Genomic DNA, 23,250 nt, shown 5'->3' with positions numbered 1-23,250 from the left:
CTGGTGGATGTAGAGCAGCATAATTGTGGTGAAAGAGGGGTAAACTGTGTTTTGACAAATGCAATTTAGAAAAGTGGGACATTTCTGTTGATTCCCATTGATTGGATACATTTGCTGCTAATCTTTTTTTGCTAAGTTGTTTTTTCTGTAACAACTTCCCTTAAGTAACCTCAATCACACTGGATGTAGAGGGTCTGTGTACAACTACAAAAAAAACCTGGTCACATTTTAATTAATTAAGTCCTTTACTTTAACTAGGCCATTCTCACACATGAAAATTATTTGATCAAAACTCTTCCACTGTAGCTTTGGCTTTATGTTTTGCGTCGCTCTCCTGCTGAAAATCAGCTGGATCACCGGAATCAAGTGAGAATTGAAAAACTTAACCTTCACTGTTTTCAGTAGACAAAAAAAAAAGTGCAGGTTGTTTGATCACATTTGTATGGTGCTTCCACCTGGTGGGAGGAAAAAGGATTGCTGGAAACGCTGTGGTGCAAAAGGAAAGCGTACATTTTCAAATGTCATAACAGATAATGCACAAGTTCTTGTTCCAGGAGATAATTACCAAAGAGAGGGGAAGAAAAATTCTGAAATCGTATGATTTTCAGCTTCGATCAAAAGAAAAAGACCCTATTAAAGGAAGCAGCTGATGACGGAGTTCCACAAAGCTTTGACCCAGGAAACCATTTATTTTCTCTAACAGCATTTTCTGCCTGGAATTTCCTATAAACATTCTCTTTATTTTCATCTTCTTTTTGTTTACATGTTCATTTTAACAGATACAAATGGAAAATAACTCGAGCCTAACTTAAAAACAGACAAAAAAAATGTATTTAGAAAGGCAGATCTGACTTAAAACACTCAATGATCTGAAACATAATTATGTAACTTTACAAACATGATCAAAAACTGATTTCTCAAAATGCTCAACAAAGAACTACGAGACGTATGAGGTAAGAGCTATCTCAAAACAGAATTTCAAGAAGGAAACATTCATTATGTTATTTGACCAAAGCTTTTATCCTTCAGAGTGTTGTGGGAGGGCGCTAGAAAGCAGCACTGACATGATCAGCAGCACCCAGCTGACCACAGGAATCTGTCCTTTGGAGTAATACACCTGCCTCGCATTCAAAGGCTGCACCGGTCTGTAGGTCTGAACCATTTGAGTCCCGTCAGAAAACCGAAGCTGGCAGAAAGCAGTGAGCTACAAGACAAAATCACAAGAAGAAGGTAAACATCTGCTCTGTAGCACAAAACAATAATTAATATGAATATAAGAGGTGAAAAGGGTGTTGAAAAAGGCCAGGGGTTGTGCATATTATTTAATGAAAGCTTTTTCATTCCGTTTTTTTTATAGAGCCACAATGAATTAAATAAAAACCTGGGTTTTAAATAATATGGTAGGGTTTTCCTATAACTCAAGACTCAACACTTATCAGACTCATCAGAAAAAAAAACACTGTATCTGTCAAACAAACTATAGCAAACACATTCAGCAAAAATGTCCTGAATTACCTGATTCCTGCTCAGAGGAATGGTGCTTTCAAAGAGCGTCCAGACGACAGCTTCAGCGCAGTCAGGAGTCGTGAGGGAGCCGTGGTAGCGGAAGTATTTTGCCAAGTCTTCCTTGGGAGGAATGAGCATTTCCAGGGAGATGTCTGTCAGCGTGGTGTTGCTGGCTGGGGTTCAAAACATGACAGATAGGTCAGCAGCCAGTCAGGTTTTAGATAAGTTCAAAGCGACAGCCACAGTACTCTCCTCCATTTCTTGTAAAGTTCAGAGAAAAGGTGGTTTATGATGTTTTGTCATTGTGTAACTGATGCCCTCTTGCCTAACTGGGGCTGGGAGACCATCAGACAAACACATAATGGGACATAAATGTCTTCTTATTCCATGAAGTCTGTTTCAGCTTACAGGGTTCAATGATCCAGGATCAGAGAATCAACCAAGGGAGTGTACTTCTTATTCGTAGATTCGGATTCCTAAAACAAATGAGTCAAGTGTTACTTTGCACACGAAATCAGGTTTAATTAAAAACTGGGGAAATACACAACATACACTGAACAAAAATATCAGTATCACCATTTCCCTCAAATATTGTTCACAAACCAGTCTAAATCTGTGATAGTGAGCACTTCTCCTTTGCTGAGATAATCCATCCTGCCTCACAGGTGTGCCATATCAATGGGCTGATTAGACACCATGATTAGTGCACAGGTGTGCCTTAGACTGCCCCACAATAAAAGGCCACTCTGAAAGGATCAGTTTTGTTTATTGGGGGGTCTGGGGACTCAGAAAACCAGTCGGTATCCGGTGTGACCACCATTTGTCTCACACAGTGCAACACATCTCCTTCGCATAGAGTTGATCAGGTTGTCAATCCACTTGGGGATTGACAACCTGATCAGCACATCCACTTGTGCTGCCCCAAGTGGAGGAGTTCAAGTATCTTTGGGTCTTGTTCAGGAATGAGGGGAAGATGGAGCGGGAGATCGACAGGCGGATTGGTGCGGCGTCTGCTATGAAGCGGGCGCTGTACCGATCCGTTGTGGTGAAGAGAGAGCTGAGCCAAAAGGCAAAGCTCTCCATTTATCGGTCGATCTACATTCCTACCCTCATCTATGGTAAATGGTAAATGGCTTGTACTTGTATAGCGCTTTTAACTAGTCTTGACGACCTCCAAAGCGCTTCACACTACAGTCAGTCATTCACGCATTCACACCCTGACGGTGGTGAGCTATGTTAGTAGCTACAGCTGCCCTGGGGCAGATTGACAGAGGCGAGGCTGCCATGCACCGGCGGCACCGGGCCCTCTGATCACCGCCAGCAGGCAATGCGGGTGAAGTGTCTTTCCCAAGGACACAACGACAGAGACAGTCAGTCAGGGATCGAACCTGCAACCCGCCAATTGCAAGACGAACTCCCTAACCTCTGTGCCACGTCGCCCCTATGGTCACGAACTTTGGGTCGTGACCGAAAGAACGAGATCCCGGATACAAGCGGCTGAAATGAGTTTTCTCCGTAGTGTGTCTGGGCTCTCCCTTAGAGATAGGGTGAGGAGCTCAGTCATCCGGGGAGGACTCAGAGTAGAGCCGCTGCTCCTCCACGTCGAGAGGAGCCAGTTGAGGTGGCTCGGGCATCTGGTCAGGATGCCTCCTGGACGCCTCCCTGGTGATGTGTTCCGGGCACGTCCCACCGGGAGGAGACCCAGAAAGAGACCCAGGACACGCTGGAGGGACTATGTCTCTCGGCTGGCCTGGGAACGCCTTGGGATTCCTCCAGAGGAGCTGGCCCAAGTGGCTGAGGAGAGGGACATCTGGGGCCTCCCTACTGAAGCTGCTACCCCCGCAACCCAACCCCGGATAAGCGGAAGAAGACGGATGTATGATCTGTAATTTCATCTAACTGAGGAAGCTGAAATTGTGTAAAAATTCAGGATGACAAGTTGCTGTCATTTAAGAGTCTTAAAATAAAATTTATGAATGGATTCATATTGCTGCTTCCCTCCTGCCCTCCTCATTATATAACTGAGTGTAATAGGCCTGCATGTATGTGGTAACCTTATCAGAGTTTAACTGTTAGCCGCTGCTCATCAAATTTTTTAAGACCGTTTCCCAGAGTAAAAACCTTTTCCTAAAAACAATATTTCTGCCTTCTTGTCGTTGACGCCTCAACTTTAACTGCCTGGAAGTTAACCATTAACAAATGTAAAGGTTATCATGTTTGACTCGCATTTTTTGTTGTTTAATGGTTGATGCAGTTTTTGCTTAAACTCAGTTGGCATTTTATCCTGAGCTCAGAATTGTTTTGTATTTGTTTCTTGTTGCAATGTTATCTTTTTTAATCTGTGCATGAGACTATAAATATAGGAGATATCTTTGGTTTAGTTTCAACAGCATGCAGCAGTGTTATTTCATCTTGCGTGCTATAAGTTTTCCCAGTTGAGTTTTTATTATGTTGGGATAGTCACATAATCCATATTTGCAGATTTGTGCCTTTTTTCTCTCAATAAAATCAAAATTAGTAAAATTACCTGAAACAAAAACCCAAGAACAGCCACTCCAGTTTGATCTTTCACAGCCTGGGATAAAGAGTCGTATTCTTCTTTGATGTGGACTATGTGCATCTACAGGTAACATGAAAGACATTTATTGTATAGAAACCGAGGTCATAAAAAAGGTAAACATGCTCATGTTGCAACCATTACCTCCATGGGAAACTGCTCTCCATCAATTGTGTGCTCAGATCCAGGTCCTCCATTTTGGCCCCAGTGAAAATGGACTTGAACGGCTTTATAATTTTCAGCCAGGCGTCCTACTTTGATCATGATACCAGGCGGCAAATCCAACTGAACTAATAAAACGAAAATATGAAAAAAATGTTAGAAGGACAAAAAGAAAGAAAATAAAAGGTAATTTCTTAGCCACCTTGGTCCTAATGAAAACAAAGATTAGGAGAGAGAGGAAACTGTTATCAGATTTCCTTGCAATTAATTATATTTGCTTTCTTAATATTAAACTGGAGAAAATCATCAGTTTTAAATGTTTTTTTTAGGGGGAATTCAGTTATGGAGACGAGAAAGGTTGAGAAATTAGAAACTGTCAACCCTTTTCAATATATATATATATAAATATAACTTTGCCTTTTTAAATATCATATTTAAGATCCTTAATATCAATCAAAGTAGTTGCAGCTCTGTTATTTTCCATTCCAGCTCTTTTTCAGTGCCTTTTAAACCTTATCTGTGCGGTTTACGGTTGAACGTATTATCTCCAGAGCGCTTTTACTGCCACTTCACCTCAGCGACCTCCTCGTTATTTGCCATTTTTTCCAACATAAAGGCGATTTCGCTTGAGACCTACCTGTGTGACCGTTGTTTGTGAGGCGGCCGTGAAACGTCTCCTGGTAGCCGACCAAATCAAACGGTGTGAGTTGTTCGTCTGGGAGCATTTTCCTGGTCACGATGTTAATAGGAGACTGAAATCTGCCGCTGCATTGTTGAGAAACTACCTGCCACACATCTGGAGCTGTGTGGAGAAGATGATTAAAAGGTATACAAATAGACGTCATTTTGTCCCAGTTAAAGCGTTAAATGTCCCTGGACTTTTCAAAGTTTACCTGCGCAGGTGTTGTTGCAGCTAGTCTGTGACTGGTAGCACCATTCTGGAAGAAAACGCAGAAATGACAACTGATGAAGTTACGCAGATTATAAACACATGTCTTATAATCCATTTAGTAACATAATATTGTGCTGCTTATTTACAAATCTAAGAAGGACCAATTTCATTATATATTTTTTTCTTAGCAAAAAAAAAAACAATTAAGGTGTTATAGGTGAACACTTTTGAACTCGACAAATATAATTGCCATAAAATATTGTGCAGCTTGTTTCCAGGCTTAATAACAGGTTAAATCTAGTCATCTGAACCCATTCATATAACTTTTTACAGAACATACCTGAAGCTGAGACCATCTGCATGGACAAAACAATCAAAAATAGAAGAACTGCGAGCTGCATGGTGGAAACCCACTTTATGTCTCTTTTCGGACTACTCTGGAGGTAAGATAGAGGTGCAACGCAATGTCCAGCCGTCTATTATAGGTCAGGTAGGCCCACCTAGCAACCCCTCCCACAATGCGTGGTCTGACTCTGGATTGGTGATATCTCAGGTGAGATAATGACAAGAAAATGCTGGTCACCATCCAATTATTAAATAAAGAGAATAAAGTAATTGGAGTATATTTTTTCTTCCATTACTATTTTTTCACAGAGAATAATCTATAGTATTACATAAAACACATAAAACAGTGTCATCAAAAGGTTTATCCCTAATTCAGTGCAATTTAAAGATTTCTGGGAACAGAGTTGCATATCACGCTTACTTCAGCATGGTTTGTACTTCTGCTGATTCAGCCTTTTTATGACCTATTGTTCTGGTGATTGTGCCTTTTAATCCTTAAGTTTATGCCCTAATGTGAGTGAAGGATCGTCCACACAGGTGTCATATGTATAGTTTTTGTACTTTACTGCTTTTTAACACATATCCCAGGACGTTTTTGTTGAGATCCTGCCACCATTCGAAGCTGGGAAACTTTTCAAAATAATACACTTTACCTTGAAAGTCAGAACTTGCATCCAGGAATTACATCAAAACTCCACTTAAATGTGTTAGCGTTGTGTGTTGTGACAGCTGTGGGATTTCCTAATGGCGCAGATTAGGAATGTCAGCAGCAGAAAACTATAACCTCTTTTCTCTGTTTTACATCCTCAGACATTGTTCACATGGGGTTTTACAGTACAGTGTGGTTGACTAATTTAATGACATGCAAACCATCATAAGTGTAAATAAACAGCTTGTCGCTACAGAGCATGGTGGATTCTGTGTTGGGGAAAAGTTTCAACTAAGCGAGTCGATATTAAAACCTAATTCCAGTTAAGTTTTTCGTTACACTTTACCCGAAGGTAGCCAACCGATCTGTGTAGTTGTGTCTACGTGTGTGTGTGTTTTAATGAGTGTGACTGGGGGAATGTGGCTCTAGTGTAAAATGCTTTGAGTGGTCGGTATGAAATTCCACCGATTACCATAAACCTTTAATTTAAAAATAAAATCACTTTTTTTTTAATGAAGATTTTCTGTCCATTCATCTCCATCTCTCACAGCACGACATCCAAATCAGCAATGTAAAAAATAGCATCTATAATGCAGCTCCCATAATGCATTGCAAAATCACGTGCCTGTTCGAGCCGCATTGTCTTCTGCGTTTTTTTTTAGGTCAGATTGCGAGGATGACAGATCCAGCGGGGAAACTTTGACATTCCTCACCAGGCAACTCATTCCACTCTGTCGTCAGAAAACTTTTAATGAGGAATAGCTGCAACTCTACTGTGAGCTCAATGGATGACTGAGCTTTCATAGTCTTTATTTAAGTCCAGCTACCCTGTGCAGAATTGTTAGTTTCAGCTGGTTGCATCCAGGATGCATTTAGGCCATTGTCCATGTTTGATTACCAACGCTGAGGGTCAGAAATTTGATCGAACGTTTTGGCTCTGTCTTCACCATTGCTGCAGATAAAGCCCCAGAGATACTTGAAGCCCTCCAGTTGAGACTGACCCCCAACTCTTAGGAGAGCAATGGACCTTTTTTGAGTTGAAAACCATGTCTTCAGGCTTGGATGAGCTGAGTCTCATTCTGGAAGCTTTGCTTGCCTCTCTCACTTGTTGTTTCCTGTGCTTATGCACAAAATAACATTCAGCACCTCTTTTGCAACTCCAAGCAACAGAAACGACTTTTTCTCTCACTAGGAAGAACTCAAAGGCCAAGGACCACAGCTCCCTGAACAGGTCTGGAGTAGGAGAAAGTACAAACCCTATCCAGTAGCTGGGCTACACCACCCAAGCTTTGTCTAGAGGTGAGTCCATCAATATGTTGCCGGTGTTGCTCAACAGCTCCTTTGCTACAACTGAGGTAGCAAAAAAATAAAAACAGAGTATGAAGCCAGGATTCAGCATGTCAAAGGCCCAGTCCTTACCCACCTGTATGATTTGCACAGTACCCAACCTAGTTGTTACTCCCTGTAAACGGCAGGTCCACGTTAAGGAAGCTTATTGTAGCTTATTGAGTCGATCTACTATGCCTCAGGAGTCAAGGCTTGACCTCCAGGCTTTTGCAAACAAACACTCCCAAACCTCCGGACCTTTCTTGCCTTGCCTGGCTCCCCAGTCATGGCAATCTGGCCCAACTTTGCCCTTCTTGTGGTCTTCCATTCTTGAGTTTATAGGATCACTCTTTGGAGGCCAGTTTGCCAATTGAGACCACACCAGGTGCTGATGCCCCTCAGAACATTGTACCCACAGGATCACAAAACACTCAAACATGTCCACCACATTAAGACGTTGACCACATTAACACATATATTATGTGAAACCAGTGCTTTTTGTTCCCTATGCACCTACTGTCCATTATTTTTATGTATGTTTTGTTAACCCATGTCTGACTTTGTCTTGACCCTGTTTCCATTAAACACTAACCCTATAACTTTCTGAGTAAAGTTTAAATACATTTATTTATAGAGAATAATATTAATGAACTAACCAAACATTGATGTTAGATGTCTGAATTATTTCTCGTTGCGGAAAGACAAGCCAGCAGCGGTCTGAGCACGTCCAAGCATCTTTAAAATCAAGCGATATGTCAACACACGAGCAGATATTTCGGGTTAACATGGCTAATTTCTTTCTTAACAACTTCTAAAAAGTTACTTTTATGTCACAGAAAGTGCATTATATCCAACTTTATTCACAGCTTTTCCCTTCTCATCACCATTGCTGTTTCCGGTAAAAAAAAAAAATCTTCAACCTGCAATGACACATTCGTCAGCTGTATTTAAGGCCTTCGTCGCACGCGGTGACATTATCTGCCTACAAATACATTCTTTGAAGGATGCAGCCCAGGAAACACTCTATAGTAAGCTGTTTATGAAGAAGCCATAAAATAACAAATCACTTTTTAGGGCTCAGCCAATGGGGGTGCAGGTCCAACACACTGATGTTGATTGGCAGGCCAAGTGATTCTGCTGAAAAGTGTCATCATGACATAAACAATGACTTTTAAAACATAATTTGTTGTATTGTGAAAAAAGTATGTGATGTTTTTTTTTATATTATCATGCACATTTTAATGAATGAAAAATATTTCCTAATACTGTGGTGATAATTTTGTATACATTCAGTTATCTCCCAATTTCATTGCAACGTATATATTGTCTGTTATTTATTCAAGTAAATGATTGTTTTATGGTCCCGGTGCAAATTCTCAGTTATCCCAATCATCACAGCATTAAACAGGCTTAAATCGGAGGCAACCAGACTTTCACTCTGTTTTTTCTGTCAATTCTTGTGACTCGCTCTTATTTATTTATTTAATTTGAGCACTTTGGCATTCCATACCTTCGAAGGCCGGACATGCCAAAAATATCCAGCTGTAAAACACACCCCTTTTCATACAAAACATGTCCCTTCTGTCCTTCATTACATGCCCACTGACTTCATGGTTAGGGGCCAGGAAAATGCATATTTAGCAGGGGCCATGTTTTGTATGGGCTGTGCCTGCAGCTAGACCCTTCTGGGATTTGATGGTGGACTACATCACAACAATGCAACGTGGTATGTGTTTACCACTAGTACAAGTATTTTGCCACAAACCAGTGGTCAGAGGTTGAACTACACCTGGCTCATAAAAGGGAAAATGCTCTTTCAGCAGTAATATTGCAGTAATACAAATCAAACACAGTCTGCAGTATAGAAAACTCATTATTGTCTCAATCTGTCCCCTTATTTTTTAATATGGAAGACTTGGTCCTCCATATGGGTGTACTGTGTTCATATGTGTTTTCTATACCAACGCAATGGTGCAATGAGCAGAGTGCAAAGGATGCAAGAGTAATTTCCATTGTTTAATATTATGGACATACACATACAGACGTGCATGTCCACAGTCTACAATATCAACAGTAAAAATAAATAGCACTGAAATCGAAAATAATTGATGAATAGGTGGTACATAGTAGCCAGTAAACAGGCGGAGGAAAAGAAACAGAATTACTAGGTTACTGCACTGGAGTTTTTTTTTTTTTTTTTCGTCAGTCAGCTGTTCATTAGAATGATGGTGTAACCATTAGTTCTCCTTCTCTACGTTTTATTTATGCAATCTATCTCTCTTTCATTCTCTGCATTGTGTTTATAATGATGGCCAGGAGACAGGATTAGTAAAAGGTTGTTTATCTGTATTGAAATGGAAAATGCAAAAGAATCAGATCTCAGGCTCATCACCACAGGAACAGCACCTCATTCTCGTCACTCACCGACTGGCCTAACAATATTTAACACATTTACAAATAAATAAAATAATATGTACCTGTATTGAAATGAAAAATATAGAAAAGAATCAGACTTCAGGCTCGTCACCACAGGAACAGCACCTTATGAGGAATAATATTTTCTATTAGGTGATTAGCCAACACATTTCCTCGTGTATTAAATTAACATAGCTAATGGTTTCCTCGAATACACATACATATACACAATACATTTAACATCCTCGTTAATCTACACAAATCTTACAGTTGGCTAACAATTACATGAACGGTAATACATTACATTGTACCAGTTGTTGTTGTTTATTTTATTTTGGAACATGATATGATTTAACAATGTTTACATTTAATACTTCATAAACATACATCATGTTTCAAAAAGGAGTAGGATGAAGCATAAGCTTATTAAGCCCTACCCCTCAGTTACATGTGTCATGGAGGTAAAGGACAAATATTTACAGTAAAACAAACAAACAGTATACCAACTTTTTATATATATTACTCTTTTTTGTATTCATCAAAAATACTTTTCTTATATTCTTTTTTGAATTGCTGGATGCTTTTACATTGTTTAATGTTTTCAGGCAAGCTGTTCCAGAGCTTCACTCCGCTAATTGATAAACTAAAACTTCTTTTTGTTGTTCGAGCATACTTAGTTTTAAAATTTATTTTTCCTCTTAAATTATACCTTCCATCTCTATCAGAAAACACTTGTTGTATGTGCGCAGGAAGTAGGTTATTTCTTGCTTTATAAAGGATTTGAGCAGTTCTAAAATTGATCAGATCTACAAATTTGAGAACTCTTAAATCAAGGAAGAAACAGTGGGTGTGATCTCTAAAATGTTTGTTATTCGTTACTCGTATTGCTTTCTTTTGCATAATAATCAATGGTTGAATGTTTGTTTTGTAAGTGTGACCCCACACTTCAAAGCAATAGGTTAGATAAGGCTGAAATAATGAGCAGTATAATGTGTGTAAAGCTTGTTTGGTTAGACCAGAGCGTCCCCTAAGTTAACCTACCTGGTGCTTGTCACTCACCAACTGGCAACGAGGTCTCTGTCCATTACACTTATCACCGCCAACTACCAGGAGGGGGTGCTGTTTCTCCCCATTATACGTGAACCCAACAAATATGTGACAAGTGGAATCCTCCACATATTAAACACTGTTACGATGGCTTGTGGGAAGAAACCCATTCATGAGTCTGTTAGTTCAGGATAGGGCTGGGAGATATGGCTATAAAATTAAAATCTCAGATTTTTTAAGACCAAATACGATTAATCGACCCCCCTCTCCTTTTCATTTCACCAAAAAAATAAATTAAAGACATTATTTTAAAAACTTTTTTTTTTTATTTCAAGCATTTTGACCGGGAGTTGACCTGAAATAAAAGTGCAACTAAATACAAGCTCTGAAACATGCTTGTAAAACAAGATGGCGGCCCTGCCATTGTAAACAAAGAAAATATAACCAAATGTTTGCTGCTAGTGGTTTTACACAATGAGTTTAGAACATGCTTCACTTCACTTGTGTAACTTCAAACTAACTTTAAAAACGTAAATAAATAAATTAAAGCATCTCGTCTTATATTATTATTATTTTGACAATATATCTTCCTAAACATATATTCAATGCACACTATTCTCGTCATGCAAGCCCAATGAATGCATTGGAAAATTAAAATCCACATTTCCAAAAAGTTAAATCTTCATAAATTGTAAATGTAAATTTATCGATTAAATTGATTTATCGCCCAGCCCTTGCTTATAGTGGTCTGTACCGTCTACCAGAGTGGAGAAGATGGAACATGCTGTCACAGGGGTGAGATGGATGTGCAGTGGTGTTGCAGGACTGTTTCCTGACTTTGGAAATGTACAGGTTGGCACCGATGATCTTTTCTGCAGTCTGGACTGTCTGTTGCAGTCTGACCTTGTCCTTTTTCATGGCAAATCCAAACCAAACTGATGAGCAGAGAATAGTTTGGATGAAGGCTGTGTAGAATTGTCTCAGCAGCTCCTTAGGCAGGTTGAGCTTTTTGAGCTGGCACAGAAAGTACATCCTCTGGTGGGCCTTCTTGATAATGATAATGATGGGCGTTGGGTCCCAGGGGTCGGCTTGAGCTGGCACTTCTGCTCTCCCCCAGAACGTGGGGGTAGGGCTTAAGTATGGAGGGCTGGGTGTGGGGGAGGCAGTGCCTCAGGGTTGGTGGCACAGAAATATATACGTAGACGCGTCATAGGGCGCAGGTTCGCACGTCAACGTCACCGCCATATTGTATGTGGCAGAAAAAAAGTTGAGTTCTGTTATTGTGAACGTGGATCAGAGAAGATGCCTCATTCCTGTTCTGCAATAAATACACACACAGACACACAGGGATATATATATATATATATATATATATATATATATATATATATATATATATATATATATTTGTGTGTGTATGTGTTATGAATATAAGGATACATTTGTTAAATCTAAACATTGTGGTCTTCATTATTTCATAAAACCGTCACATGTGAACCTTTAGGAACAGACTTTTTGGGTGAGTATTAAAGAGGTAAAATTAATAATATAAGGAAAAAAGTCCTAGGTCATCCATCCATCCATTTTCCAAACCGCTTTATCCCTCATGGGGTCGCAGGGGTTGCTGGTACCTATCTCCAGCGTTCACTGGGCTTATAGTCCTAGGTCAATAAAGTAAAAATAAACAAACAAACACAAAAGTGATAATTTTATGATAAAAACATCATATTATGAGAATTAAGGGGGAACATTTCCAGAATAATCACAGTTTGCAGAACTATTTCACTCCTGGAGTAATAGGGCCAGGTTAGATTATTTTAAATATTTTTATTCTTTAGGAGAATAAATTCAGGAGAATGAAGCTAAAGGGATACGAAAATAAACTTGTAATATAAAAAAAAAATACTACGAATACAAAGTATATTCAGAGATTAAAGTCCCTCTGATACTGTTTAAGTGACTGAGTAACTGCAGATTTGCCACATTTAAGATGGCGGACGCTCTGACGCATCGCAGCATAGGCAGAACCCGCCTAATGACGCCTCTACTCTTATATTATGTCTATGGTTGGTGGGGTGGGCTCTGGCTGCATTGTGCAGCTCTAGTTTACAAAGTCTGGAGGGCCACTGAACTGAATGGAACTGAATATTACAACAAAGTCAGGCTTTTTGGTTGGGAAATAAAAAATAAATAAATAAAAGATGCGTGAAAATGGGGCCAGCTGGTCTTTGCTGATTTCCAGGCAGGATGGTGACACATCATCGGCGCCAGGACACTTCCTGATCTTTTGCCTCTGAAAGAGCAGGCAGACATCGTCTTCACAGTTTGGGGGTGCATGTGTGAGGTTAAATAGGGCCAACCTCTGTGTGGCCATCACAGGACCGTCACATTATCACCGCCACTGTATAGGTGTGATATTTTTCTGAAATGCTTTCTTTAGTTTCCATATGTATTAGGATGTAAAATTTCCAAAAAGTTAGAATTTAAAAAAGTTAAATTTTTGCCGTCAGTATATAGTATAGTATTTTTGTCTAAATGTTTTTGGTAAATGAAAAATTGGTCTTCATGTTCTTTTTCAGTCAGTAGTGGTTTGGGTCTTGGAACTTTTTCATGGATTTTTGGACTGCTCTTTAAGGGCCAAATCTGTGCCCCAGCATGGGAAGTTCCCCTACTCCCATTTGTGACACTGCAAATGGGGAATATCTCAATTTATAGAGGTTATTTGGCCATGAGGGGCATCCTTAGACTGGCTGGCAGTGTGCAAAATTAAAACAAAATAAAGATTGCTGGAATTGTATTGATTAGATGGTGAACAGAGCAAACAGGTTATGGTTAATAAAAACAATTCAACCAAATCTAGCACTTGCTGGAACCAGCGGTCAAAGATAGAGACATTTACTGAAATATCATTTGAGGGAAGAGATAAGAATGCATTCGTTTTAAAAGCTTACTCAATTCTAAACTAGCAATGTAAGTTATTGTAATAAGCAGGCATCTAAGAAAACAGTTTATTATAAACATTGCATTTTTCAAACCTCAGGAGCAAGGTCTATAAAATCAAAGATTATTTCAGTATAAATCAGTCATAATTAAGGCTTTTAAAACAATCTTGGTCAGAAGAGTGAAATATTTCCATACGAGCATGCACATGTATGTAAAAAGTCAGCTATCTATAATACAACATCTCAGCAAAAACACAGGTCACCTTAAAATCAGACTTTTATTCTTTTGATTAGAGATTACAGTCATTAAGTTCATAGATGCAGTAAAGAAATCATAAGAAAATTTTGTCTGAATATAAATGTAGCCATCACATGGTGTCACATCATGCCTGTTGCTCCACGGGTCGCAACACAATATCTCCAACCTGAAAAAATAAGGTGGTAATGGTCAGATTATTCTGGATGAACTATAAGCAGGACAAAAGTATAGCAAAAAGCTTTAGAACTGAAACGTGTGAAGAGAGAAACGGCAGCTACCTGAACATGAGGAGGGGCACTTAGGACATATACAACAGCATTAGCAACATCTATTGCTTCCAAGGCCTGCAAAACAAGACAAAGTCTTAACTACTTTCTTCATCTCTGCACTTTAAAAAAAAAAATCTGTTGTCTGTAATAAACAACTTTTGTTGCTGTGGTTACCAGAATTTGTCAGTATAAAACCAGCACGCTTTAATTGTTACTCTTAAAACAGAGCCACTGGTGGCACAAAAAAAATTGCTATTAAATATAGATTTAAAAATGTCACGATAGCAAACAGTCCACAGTTTTATAATGTAATATATACAGGTGGTTCTGTAAACTGGTTTAATTTCTTACTGTCTATTTTACTGAAAAAATCTGGTAACCACAGCTGCCAAAGTTTTACACTAAAAAGATTAGATATTTTTACAGTGGGTAAAAGTCTAGATTATATTAATGCAGCATACAATGTTGAAAATGTAAATTTTATATGTGTTTACCTTGATGTGAGAGTATGCTTCCTTGGCTTTGTCAGGGGTTTCGCTGTGGAACCGATAAGCAAATTCAGTCTCTACTATACCAGGAGAAATGCACTGCGGAGACAAAGGACAGTGAATTTACATTAGGACATAAAAAAAACCAAAAAAAAACATCTATTCTACCATAGCCTCCAGAACTGATTGGGCCTGGAGCTTTGAGGATCTAATGTAAAAATCATAAAAGCTGAATGAATAATAATCCGTATTCAGCGGCAGTCATTATAATAGAAAATCTTCTACTCTGCTTCTAAATTTAAACCTTTGTGTAAAAACGTGTTGTGACCTTTAACAGGTTAGCGTGTATAGTCCACAGCCTGTGTTTGCAGAGATCTAAAGGGTTAATCAGAGTTCAGTTTCTCAGTGTATGCTAACATGGTCTTTAGGTATTTTATCACAAAAACCTGTGTGTTTTAAAGTGTGGGGGATGATGGTAATTTAGAGTGGGTAAGAAGAAGCCGGTTAAAGGTCAGGAGCCAAGACGGAGCTGTTATATGTCATATGAGACTTTGTTTTTTCATCACAGGCTCCCCCTGTTTGTGTACATCTGTTCCAAATAAACAGGGTTTATCTCACTAGGGGTGCATTTGGGGAAGAATGCACCTTGAATGCTGCTTGCCTTCAATAAAGACCGGTCTCTGTATTCAGAGAGTATCTTGCTTCTCGATAATCATTTTTTCCATGACATCATGCATCACAAAAACGGACAAATGTTTCATTTACGAAACACCGCAGCATATGTCATGAGCCAACAAAAACTCCTCACAGGGATCTGCTACATGAATAGGAATGTGTGATGAATCTCAACATGGTTTGATTTCATTCTGACTCACTGCAGGCTATGCAAATACAGAAACATGTTTAGACAGCACTGAAGCCTTACTGTAGCTCTGATGTGAGTTTTTGCCTCCCTGAGCTCCTGCCTCAGGCCTTCAGTCAGGGCCGACACGGCGTACTTAGTGGCCGTGTAGAAATGGATGTCGCCACTGTTAATTACAATGTGCCCACAGATGCTGCAAACAGAAGATATTTGACAGGTAACCAGGTCAACATTTACATAGAAGTATTAATATTTCCCCCCCACGAAAGCATAAAAACAACCCATCTGACTGACTTATGGCTGTAGATTTAAAGTAAAACATGGAATAATGTTAAACTTTTTGTGCCAGAAGATTCTAATTTAACAAGGTCATGTGTTCATAAACAAGAGTCAATTGAAACTTATCCTGTAACTGACTGCAATTTATTACTGCATTTTTATCCTGTACTGTAATTCACTGCAAGGTATCCTGTAGCGTTACTGCAATTTTTCTGAGCTGTATGAAAATGACATTTCATTCTGTACGCACCCTGTGCATACAAAATGACAATAAAGAAAGTCTAAGTCTAAGTCTAAGTCTAAGAGTTTGCTTTAGATTTTGCTTCCTGTGCTTGTTGAATAAAACACAATACGTCTCCCTTCCTGGACAAAATCATTGCCAGCGCTATTGCTGCCATTAACTTTGTGTTTGCTGTTTTAATTTCCTATAGAAAGTGCTCCTGTTTTCGTGTTTAGCTCCTTGTTCCTCCTGCACACGGACGGAGATAGTGCCGCAATTAACTTTGCAAAATCTATTTGTTTTCCTTTTCTGTTGAAAGTGCACCTACTCAGCGCTTTTCTGTTTAATTGTTTTTCTAGACAAAACTGTTTTCTGAGATATTGTTGACTTTTGCAGAATCAACGTTGTTTGAGTGTTCAAACAAGAAATTTGACTTCTGATTCCAACGCTCGCATTGTGTAAAGAAACATACAGACAAGTAACGGTTAGGGCTGGGTGTCGATTCAAATTTCAAGAATCGATTTGATTCTGATTCTCAAGATTTGGAATCGATCCAATTCGATCCGATCTCAAATTGGATTGCTGGTATTAAATCATTTTTTAGCTGAATTTCATGACTGTGTAGTTAAATAGGTTTCAGTTAGAAATAATCTCTTTATTGCTTAAAAAAATTAGTCTAGATTAAAGTAAACAGCAAAAAAGATCAGTTATTACTGTCTGTAAGGTGAAACAAAGCAAGTGAAATGATAGTGTACCTGTTTAAATTGATGATGTGTCCATCATCAATGTTTCTTTCCTTCATCGACTGGTACGCTTCACGAGTGCAGATGCTCAGTGCCATTACGTTCACCTGCAAAAGGACACAGTGAATATAGAAAGTGTAAATGTATGTAGAGGTTGGGTGTTGTTGCTCAAGTCATTTATGTTTTATTATCAGATTTTCAGCGAGATCTTGTTGTCGTGTATATTTAATACATCTAATCCTTTTTATTTTGGTCTCTCACAGTAAAAACCTGAACCTCTCCATCTCTGCCTCCATGTTTCTGTTTTTGTCATCACCTCCAAACCACCCATATGTGGTCTAACTACCCTGCCTGCACTCTCTTATCTATCTTTCCTATGCACTGTCCATTATTCTAGACGTTTGACTTCAGGTAACTGAGTAGCACCTCTACCTCTTGCAGTTTCACAATTTCTGCCATCTCTTACTAATTCCCAGGCATAAAAAGGAGTGTTTCCCCGGCTATCCCTGAAAAAAGAAGATCCTTAAACAATGTTGCATCATATTTTCTGAGAAAAGATTTTCTTTTCTCACGTCAAGCATGGTTTTCCAGCCGCTGGTTTTGCCGCTCAGCAGAGGCTCGGGATTAGCCAGCCCAGCGTTGTTGATGCAAACGTCCACGCCTTTGTGCTCCGCTTTGATGGCTGCAAACATGGACTGGATTTCCTCCACATTGGTCAGGTCGCACTTGAATGGGATCAAGACGCCACTGTAGCCCGCGCTCTTACACTCTGCAGCCAACGCCTGAAAAGGAGAAGAAGTTAGTGGTTTTACGTGGTTAAAACGTCTGACAGTATAATGACTGCAAAACTATAAATGCTTTTTTTTTTTTTTTGCTAAACAAATGAATTTCCAGTCCCATACAAAACATGTAAACATTTAAATTTAAGACAATTTCTCAGTAGAAGTGAAAAGCAACGTAAATCTCAATACAGTTTGTTTCTTGACAAATTAATGATCATTCTGATGTGTTATCTTCCAACAGCTTCCTTAGTTTTCAGTGTTAATGGTTCAACCTGATTTATAGTTCAAGCTAATATTTGTTTTAGGCGTGTTTGTAAAACAAGATCTCATTATACGGACGGGTAGACTCCAACTGTAACGACACCCTTGCATCATCTTCGTAGTGTTTCTGTTGCTACTTTAGCCTCAAACTGGTTTTGGTGCTATTTTAACAATTGCACAATGTTGCGTAACTAATCTGTATGTTTTAAATTATATATATATATTAAAAACAGTACATTGCTTGAAACGTTTAGTTTTGGTCAGTTTTGGAGGTTGTTGTTGTTTTTTTGTGGCAAGCAAAACTACCTCACTATAAACCTAAAGAATCAGGAATTCAAAGTGGAAAATATTAATTTAACAAATAATGAAAAAGCTGTATTTCCCTTTTTTTTAATAACTTGTGCTCTATTTAAGATATAAAAAGTAATTTCCTGTCAGAACCTGTAACTCAAACACGTGTAAACAACCTTTTTTTTTTTTTTTTTTTTTAGAACGGACAACTTTATGGCTGAATAATAAAACATTTACTACACACAAAGTCTGATCTTGTGAGGACTTCGACCTGTAGCAGGAAATTACAGTCTATTGTGTGGGCCAGTTTTCTTTAACCAACAGCAAATTAATTCAAGCTTTTATCTTCACTCTTCACATATTGAACATATTTTATATATAATTCCAAAATGCGTGATATTGCTATTGTGTTTTACCTGTTTAATTATTCTTAAAGAACCTCTAACTCAATAAAGACCCAAAAAGGAAGCCTGATGCACTTATTGTTTTATTGTAAAACTCAAAGCTCTGCAGAACTCTCAGCAAGGATGGGAGTTTTCTGCAAACCAATCCCAGTGGATTTTAATCGGAAACAGATCTGCTTATTCTATTGCATAACAGGACTTATGTTGTATATATACAGGGTTTTGTTTGCTTGTGTTAAATTTCAAACGCCTCTTTTCTCATAGTTATGTAAGCATGACGGTATTAAAGAATTTCTTAAACATGAATCAAACTCAATACATATAAACCTAATAATGTTTGCATTACAATTTTTAATTGCATAAATAATATTCTAAACTCTCTGAAACTATAATCTAATCCTAATCTAAAAACGTTCCCAGATGCTTGATAAAGTTGCATCAAATCTGGACCTTATCTCAAATGTTTCTAAAAAAAAATAAAAATAAAAATAAAAACGTTGTAAAAGTGGAGCAGACCTTTATTTTGTCCACGTTTCTTGCGCAGCCCACCACCCTCATGCCGGACCGAACCAGCTCTTTGGCGATAGTCGCTCCGATCCCGACCGAAGCTCCGGTCACCAGAGCCACTCTGCCCTTCCAGCGGTCCATCGCGGCTTCACGGCAGGGCGATAGCTAAAGCTACTACAGGCGAGGAGGAGGCGAAGGGAGACGGACGGAGCAGGGAGATTACCGCCGGGTGTTTTTATACAGTCCTGCGCCACGGAGACGCCTCCTCCACCGTGGTGCGCTCCGGGCCACTCCTCGCTGTAACGATGCATGGATGAATGGAGAGCCTTTTGATAAAGTGCGTGAGAGTTGAAAGGGAAGGACGGCATATAGTCACTGTAGACTCGGCGCTTTCTGCTATTTACAGACTGGATCATATGCTCAGATCCAGAAGCAGGATTGCGCAAGTTCCGATGTTTTCCAGAACAAGTATAAAGTTCATTCAAACTCAAACATGGCGCCACTCCTCTAACTCTAGCTCCAGATCATCATATGAAAGTGTTAAATTAAGTGCAGTAAAGAGGGTTTGTAAAAAATAATAATAACAATAATAATTGTGTTTCCATATCAGTGGATATCCATTATGATTTATTTGCAAAGTTCTGGTTTGGTCTCGTTTCACAGGAGGATGATGCAACATGCCTGCTGGGTCCCATACATTTTGAAGTGTAGAGGAAAGAAACTGCCATAATTTGGTCCTCCCCGTACTATTTCACTTTTAGCCAGTTTTTAACTGGACCTCTTACAACTTTCTTTTAAAGGTTTCCATGTTGCTACTGTTACATAAAGTGCTGAGTGATGTCCTAGTGGTTAGAGTGGGGCACTTGTGTCCTGGGAAGGCTGCAAGTTCCCCGGCTTGAATCCTACATACTGCCACTCTGGCAGCCCACTGCTCCCAGTGGACAAATTTAGTTAAAATGTGTAAATGACAAATAAAGATGGTGATTATTATTTCTATCATTAAGGCCAGATTTGTGGAGCACAAAACAAAATGTTTTCCTACCTTCATATTCTACCACCTGAGCAGTGGCTCTCTAGAAGTCCTCCAAAGTTACTCTGAGGCGTATGGCTGCTTATCTGATTAATGCTCTTTTACATTGCAGTCAGTTTGGGTGAACAGCCATTTCTTGTAGGTTTGCAGGTTTGTAGCATAACCTAACACAGCTTTAAATGCTTCATAAGTTTCTCTCTGACTTTTCACTCACTTTGCTGTTTGTTCACCGATGTTCTCAGATGCCTTTGAAGAACAGTTGAATGTTAGAGTGATATCAAATTACATCCAGGTGGACAACACGTAGTTTTTAGTCGACTTCTGTTACATGCATATTTTTCTTTTTCTTTTTTTTTTACTTTTACCAAAACTAATAAGAATGCATTCCACATCTGTTTATTGGTATAAGGTTTAAAAACCATGTGTGTTGCTTTGGCACAATAAAACACAAAAATAACTGAAATATGTGGATATAACATGACAAAAAGTGAATAAAATTCAAGTTGTGTGGATACTGTAAAAGTATATCTTGATGAGTCAAAGAACATCTGAAGTGGCTACATTTCAAAGTCATTCACTGTTGGCAAAATTCAGAGGCACTGCAATATAGTTATTGAATTGGTTCCATAAGTCAACATCCACTCTCAAAGGCGGGTATTGTCATTGCATAAAAAGCCTGTATCCCAGTAATGATTAATATGCGGCCAATTTTAGCTTAGTCATGCTAAAGCAGCAGGCTAAAGGGTATGTATTGGTCTATTCACTCAAATTGAATAGAAGCCTTTAACACACTTTCCTCTGTTATATAACTCAATAAAAGGATCATATGCTCGTTCATCTTAAAATCCAGTGGTAATGTGTTGCATGAAAAATGTTAATCAGTATTGTAAAGGAACTTTTTAGGTTTTACGTCAGCTGCACTAAAGAAGAAGAAAAAGGACTCGACTTCTCTGAAACTATCATCTAGATGCACTCTTTTGCGTGGACACGGTTCTGTGAGGCGCATGCAGAACACCACATACAGACCAAATTTGGTACAGGCTCTTATTTTTATGGCTAAAGTGAACAAGCTTTCAGATGTTTTAGTTAAATAAAGAGGGACAAGTGTGTATTCTATAAATCAGTGTACTGAGAAAATGACAAAACAAGAGGCACTAGTTGTGCAGGAAACACCCTCATGTAACAAAGCATCCAACGTCTGTCCCAGAGATACAGCATCTAAAATAAACATCTTTTATACAGTTTAATCTATTCATCTTATTTGCCTAAGCACTACTCATACAACCTGTCATGGCTTGCGAAAATAAGAATGTGCGTGACCTGCTGAAAAAACAGATGCCCACATCCCTCCATCCGACAACTCTGCCTAACTGATAAGATGATGTCTGTTTGGGCATGCAACAACGTGCAAGAGGCGGATTAAAAAAGAAGAAAAAAAAGCACAAAACTGAAATAACAGCATTGTGCTGCATCACAGGAAACAAACAGATTCTGCACTAGACTATAATTGTCATGGCCTAATTTTGCATCAAGTTTCCGCAGTTTGCCCTAAAATTTTCTTGTTTTACGGCCGCTATTCGTAAAAAACAAACAAAAAAAATTCTTAAAGTTACACTGAGTATGTCTCCGTTAATTGTTACAAGTTCAAACTCTTTTAGATTGAAATAAAAAAAATAAAGTTTCTTCATTTGAACTAGTTGGTCCACCTAATAGTCCAGCCCCAAATACTTTCATTTAATTCATCTGAAAGGACAACAATGCCTAAAATGTTGGTGCAAAAAATTCTGTTTTTGTGTCTGCAACAGACCATAATGCACGTGAAGCAATAAGAAATTGCACTCTGTGATTTGTTCCATCCATATTTCCCATAATACTACCCTATTCATGCTGTGGTTTCCCCCCTTTATCTAAACTATGTGTCTTAGTTATAGGCAATGCTCTATTGAAAAAAAAAAAACATATTACTTTGTAATATAGTGTTTGACTCTGCCAAAATGTAATAGGAATAAAGCTCTAAGAATTGTAATACTCAACAAGAACATCTTGTTTTACATCGTCACACAAACAGAATCATGACTGTTGAGGTGAAGTGAAAATAAAATAACCAGGAAATGACATCTACAGCAAATGTTTTATTTCTTGAATGAACATAGTTTTTCAAAAATGCATGTAACATAACACAAACACACACACAGTCCCACTTTGTGGATGACACAAAGTGGGACTGTGCAACACGGGTAGCTCAAAACTAGTTTGGCTGTCGAAGAAATGTTGACATTGCGAGGGCTGAAAAGAGACTTGGCTGTCATTCAGGTCTGTGTGGAAGTTATTGAAAGTCGTGCTAGGATAATGGTGGCACTGTGAGGCAGGATTAGCAATTTGGCTGTCCTTTCACTCATTAAGAAAGACTACTCCTGAATCTGCTGCTGAATGTGCTTTAACATTGTGGTAAAAAGATTCAAGTGCTCCACTTGTGCTCTTTTACCTTCATGGGCCTCTCTCCTCATCTCAGCATCAAAAGCATTTTGCCTTTGCAGGCTCAGGGTTTCCTTCTCCTTTTCCTCCTGGTCAAATTCCTTTAAAACAACCCGCATCTCCCTTGTTACTGACTGTGATTCTTGGCTTTTTCGGTAATGGCAGCGGAAACTCTAATCAGCACAGCAAACATACACAAAATGAAATAACTAAAACAAACATTTCCTCGGGCGGCATGAAATGGGGACTTAAACCCGATCTTTCCTGTGTAAACTGATTGTTATCATTTTTTGTCAAAAGCGCAGGTCTTCCTGGAGTCTCGACTTTGAGATAATAGAGCAGTATTGGCTTCAGGCGGCCGGACATCCTCAGTGTTGCTGAGTAGATTTTAGTATAGGGTTTCTTCGTTTTCTGTCCTTTCTAGTCATTAACCTGATGAAACCTCTGGTAGAGATGTTTTTAACGTCACTGCTCTAGTCACCCTTGTTCTACTCCTTCCTGCATCGCATGGTAAGATCATTAAAGATCTACCTGCCCCT

The 23,250-nt window shown here is 38.8% G+C and overlaps 2 protein-coding genes across 2 annotated transcripts; both read right to left on the bottom strand.

Moving 5' to 3' along the window:
- Positions 1 to 665: 665 nt before the first annotated feature.
- ca4b (carbonic anhydrase IV b) lies at positions 666 to 5,544 on the bottom strand. Its single transcript, XM_036149700.1, is given in 8 exon segments — positions 666 to 1,204; positions 1,516 to 1,704; positions 1,935 to 1,982; positions 4,034 to 4,126; positions 4,208 to 4,353; positions 4,863 to 5,027; positions 5,119 to 5,163; positions 5,458 to 5,544. Coding segments are annotated over 8 exon segments (933 nt in total). The 5' UTR covers positions 5,519 to 5,544; the 3' UTR covers positions 666 to 1,018.
- Positions 5,545 to 13,892: 8,348 nt separating this feature from the next.
- Positions 13,893 to 19,546, bottom strand: LOC105917000 (dehydrogenase/reductase SDR family member 11). Its single transcript, XM_036149699.1, has 7 exons — positions 19,216 to 19,546; positions 17,534 to 17,743; positions 16,974 to 17,068; positions 15,783 to 15,912; positions 14,864 to 14,956; positions 14,379 to 14,444; positions 13,893 to 14,266 (listed from the first exon to the last, which is right to left on the bottom strand). Exons 1-7 carry the CDS (start codon positions 19,345 to 19,347, stop codon positions 14,225 to 14,227), a joined length of 768 nt encoding a protein of 255 aa, XP_036005592.1. The 5' UTR covers positions 19,348 to 19,546; the 3' UTR covers positions 13,893 to 14,224.
- Positions 19,547 to 23,250: the final 3,704 nt, after the last annotated feature.

The sequence above is a fragment of the Fundulus heteroclitus genome, chromosome 18 (genome assembly GCF_011125445.2).
Source record: "Fundulus heteroclitus isolate FHET01 chromosome 18, MU-UCD_Fhet_4.1, whole genome shotgun sequence".
NCBI lineage: Eukaryota > Metazoa > Chordata > Actinopteri > Cyprinodontiformes > Fundulidae > Fundulus > Fundulus heteroclitus.
Note: the sequence above shows the minus strand (reverse complement) of the source record. Positions and strands in the feature narration are given on the sequence as shown.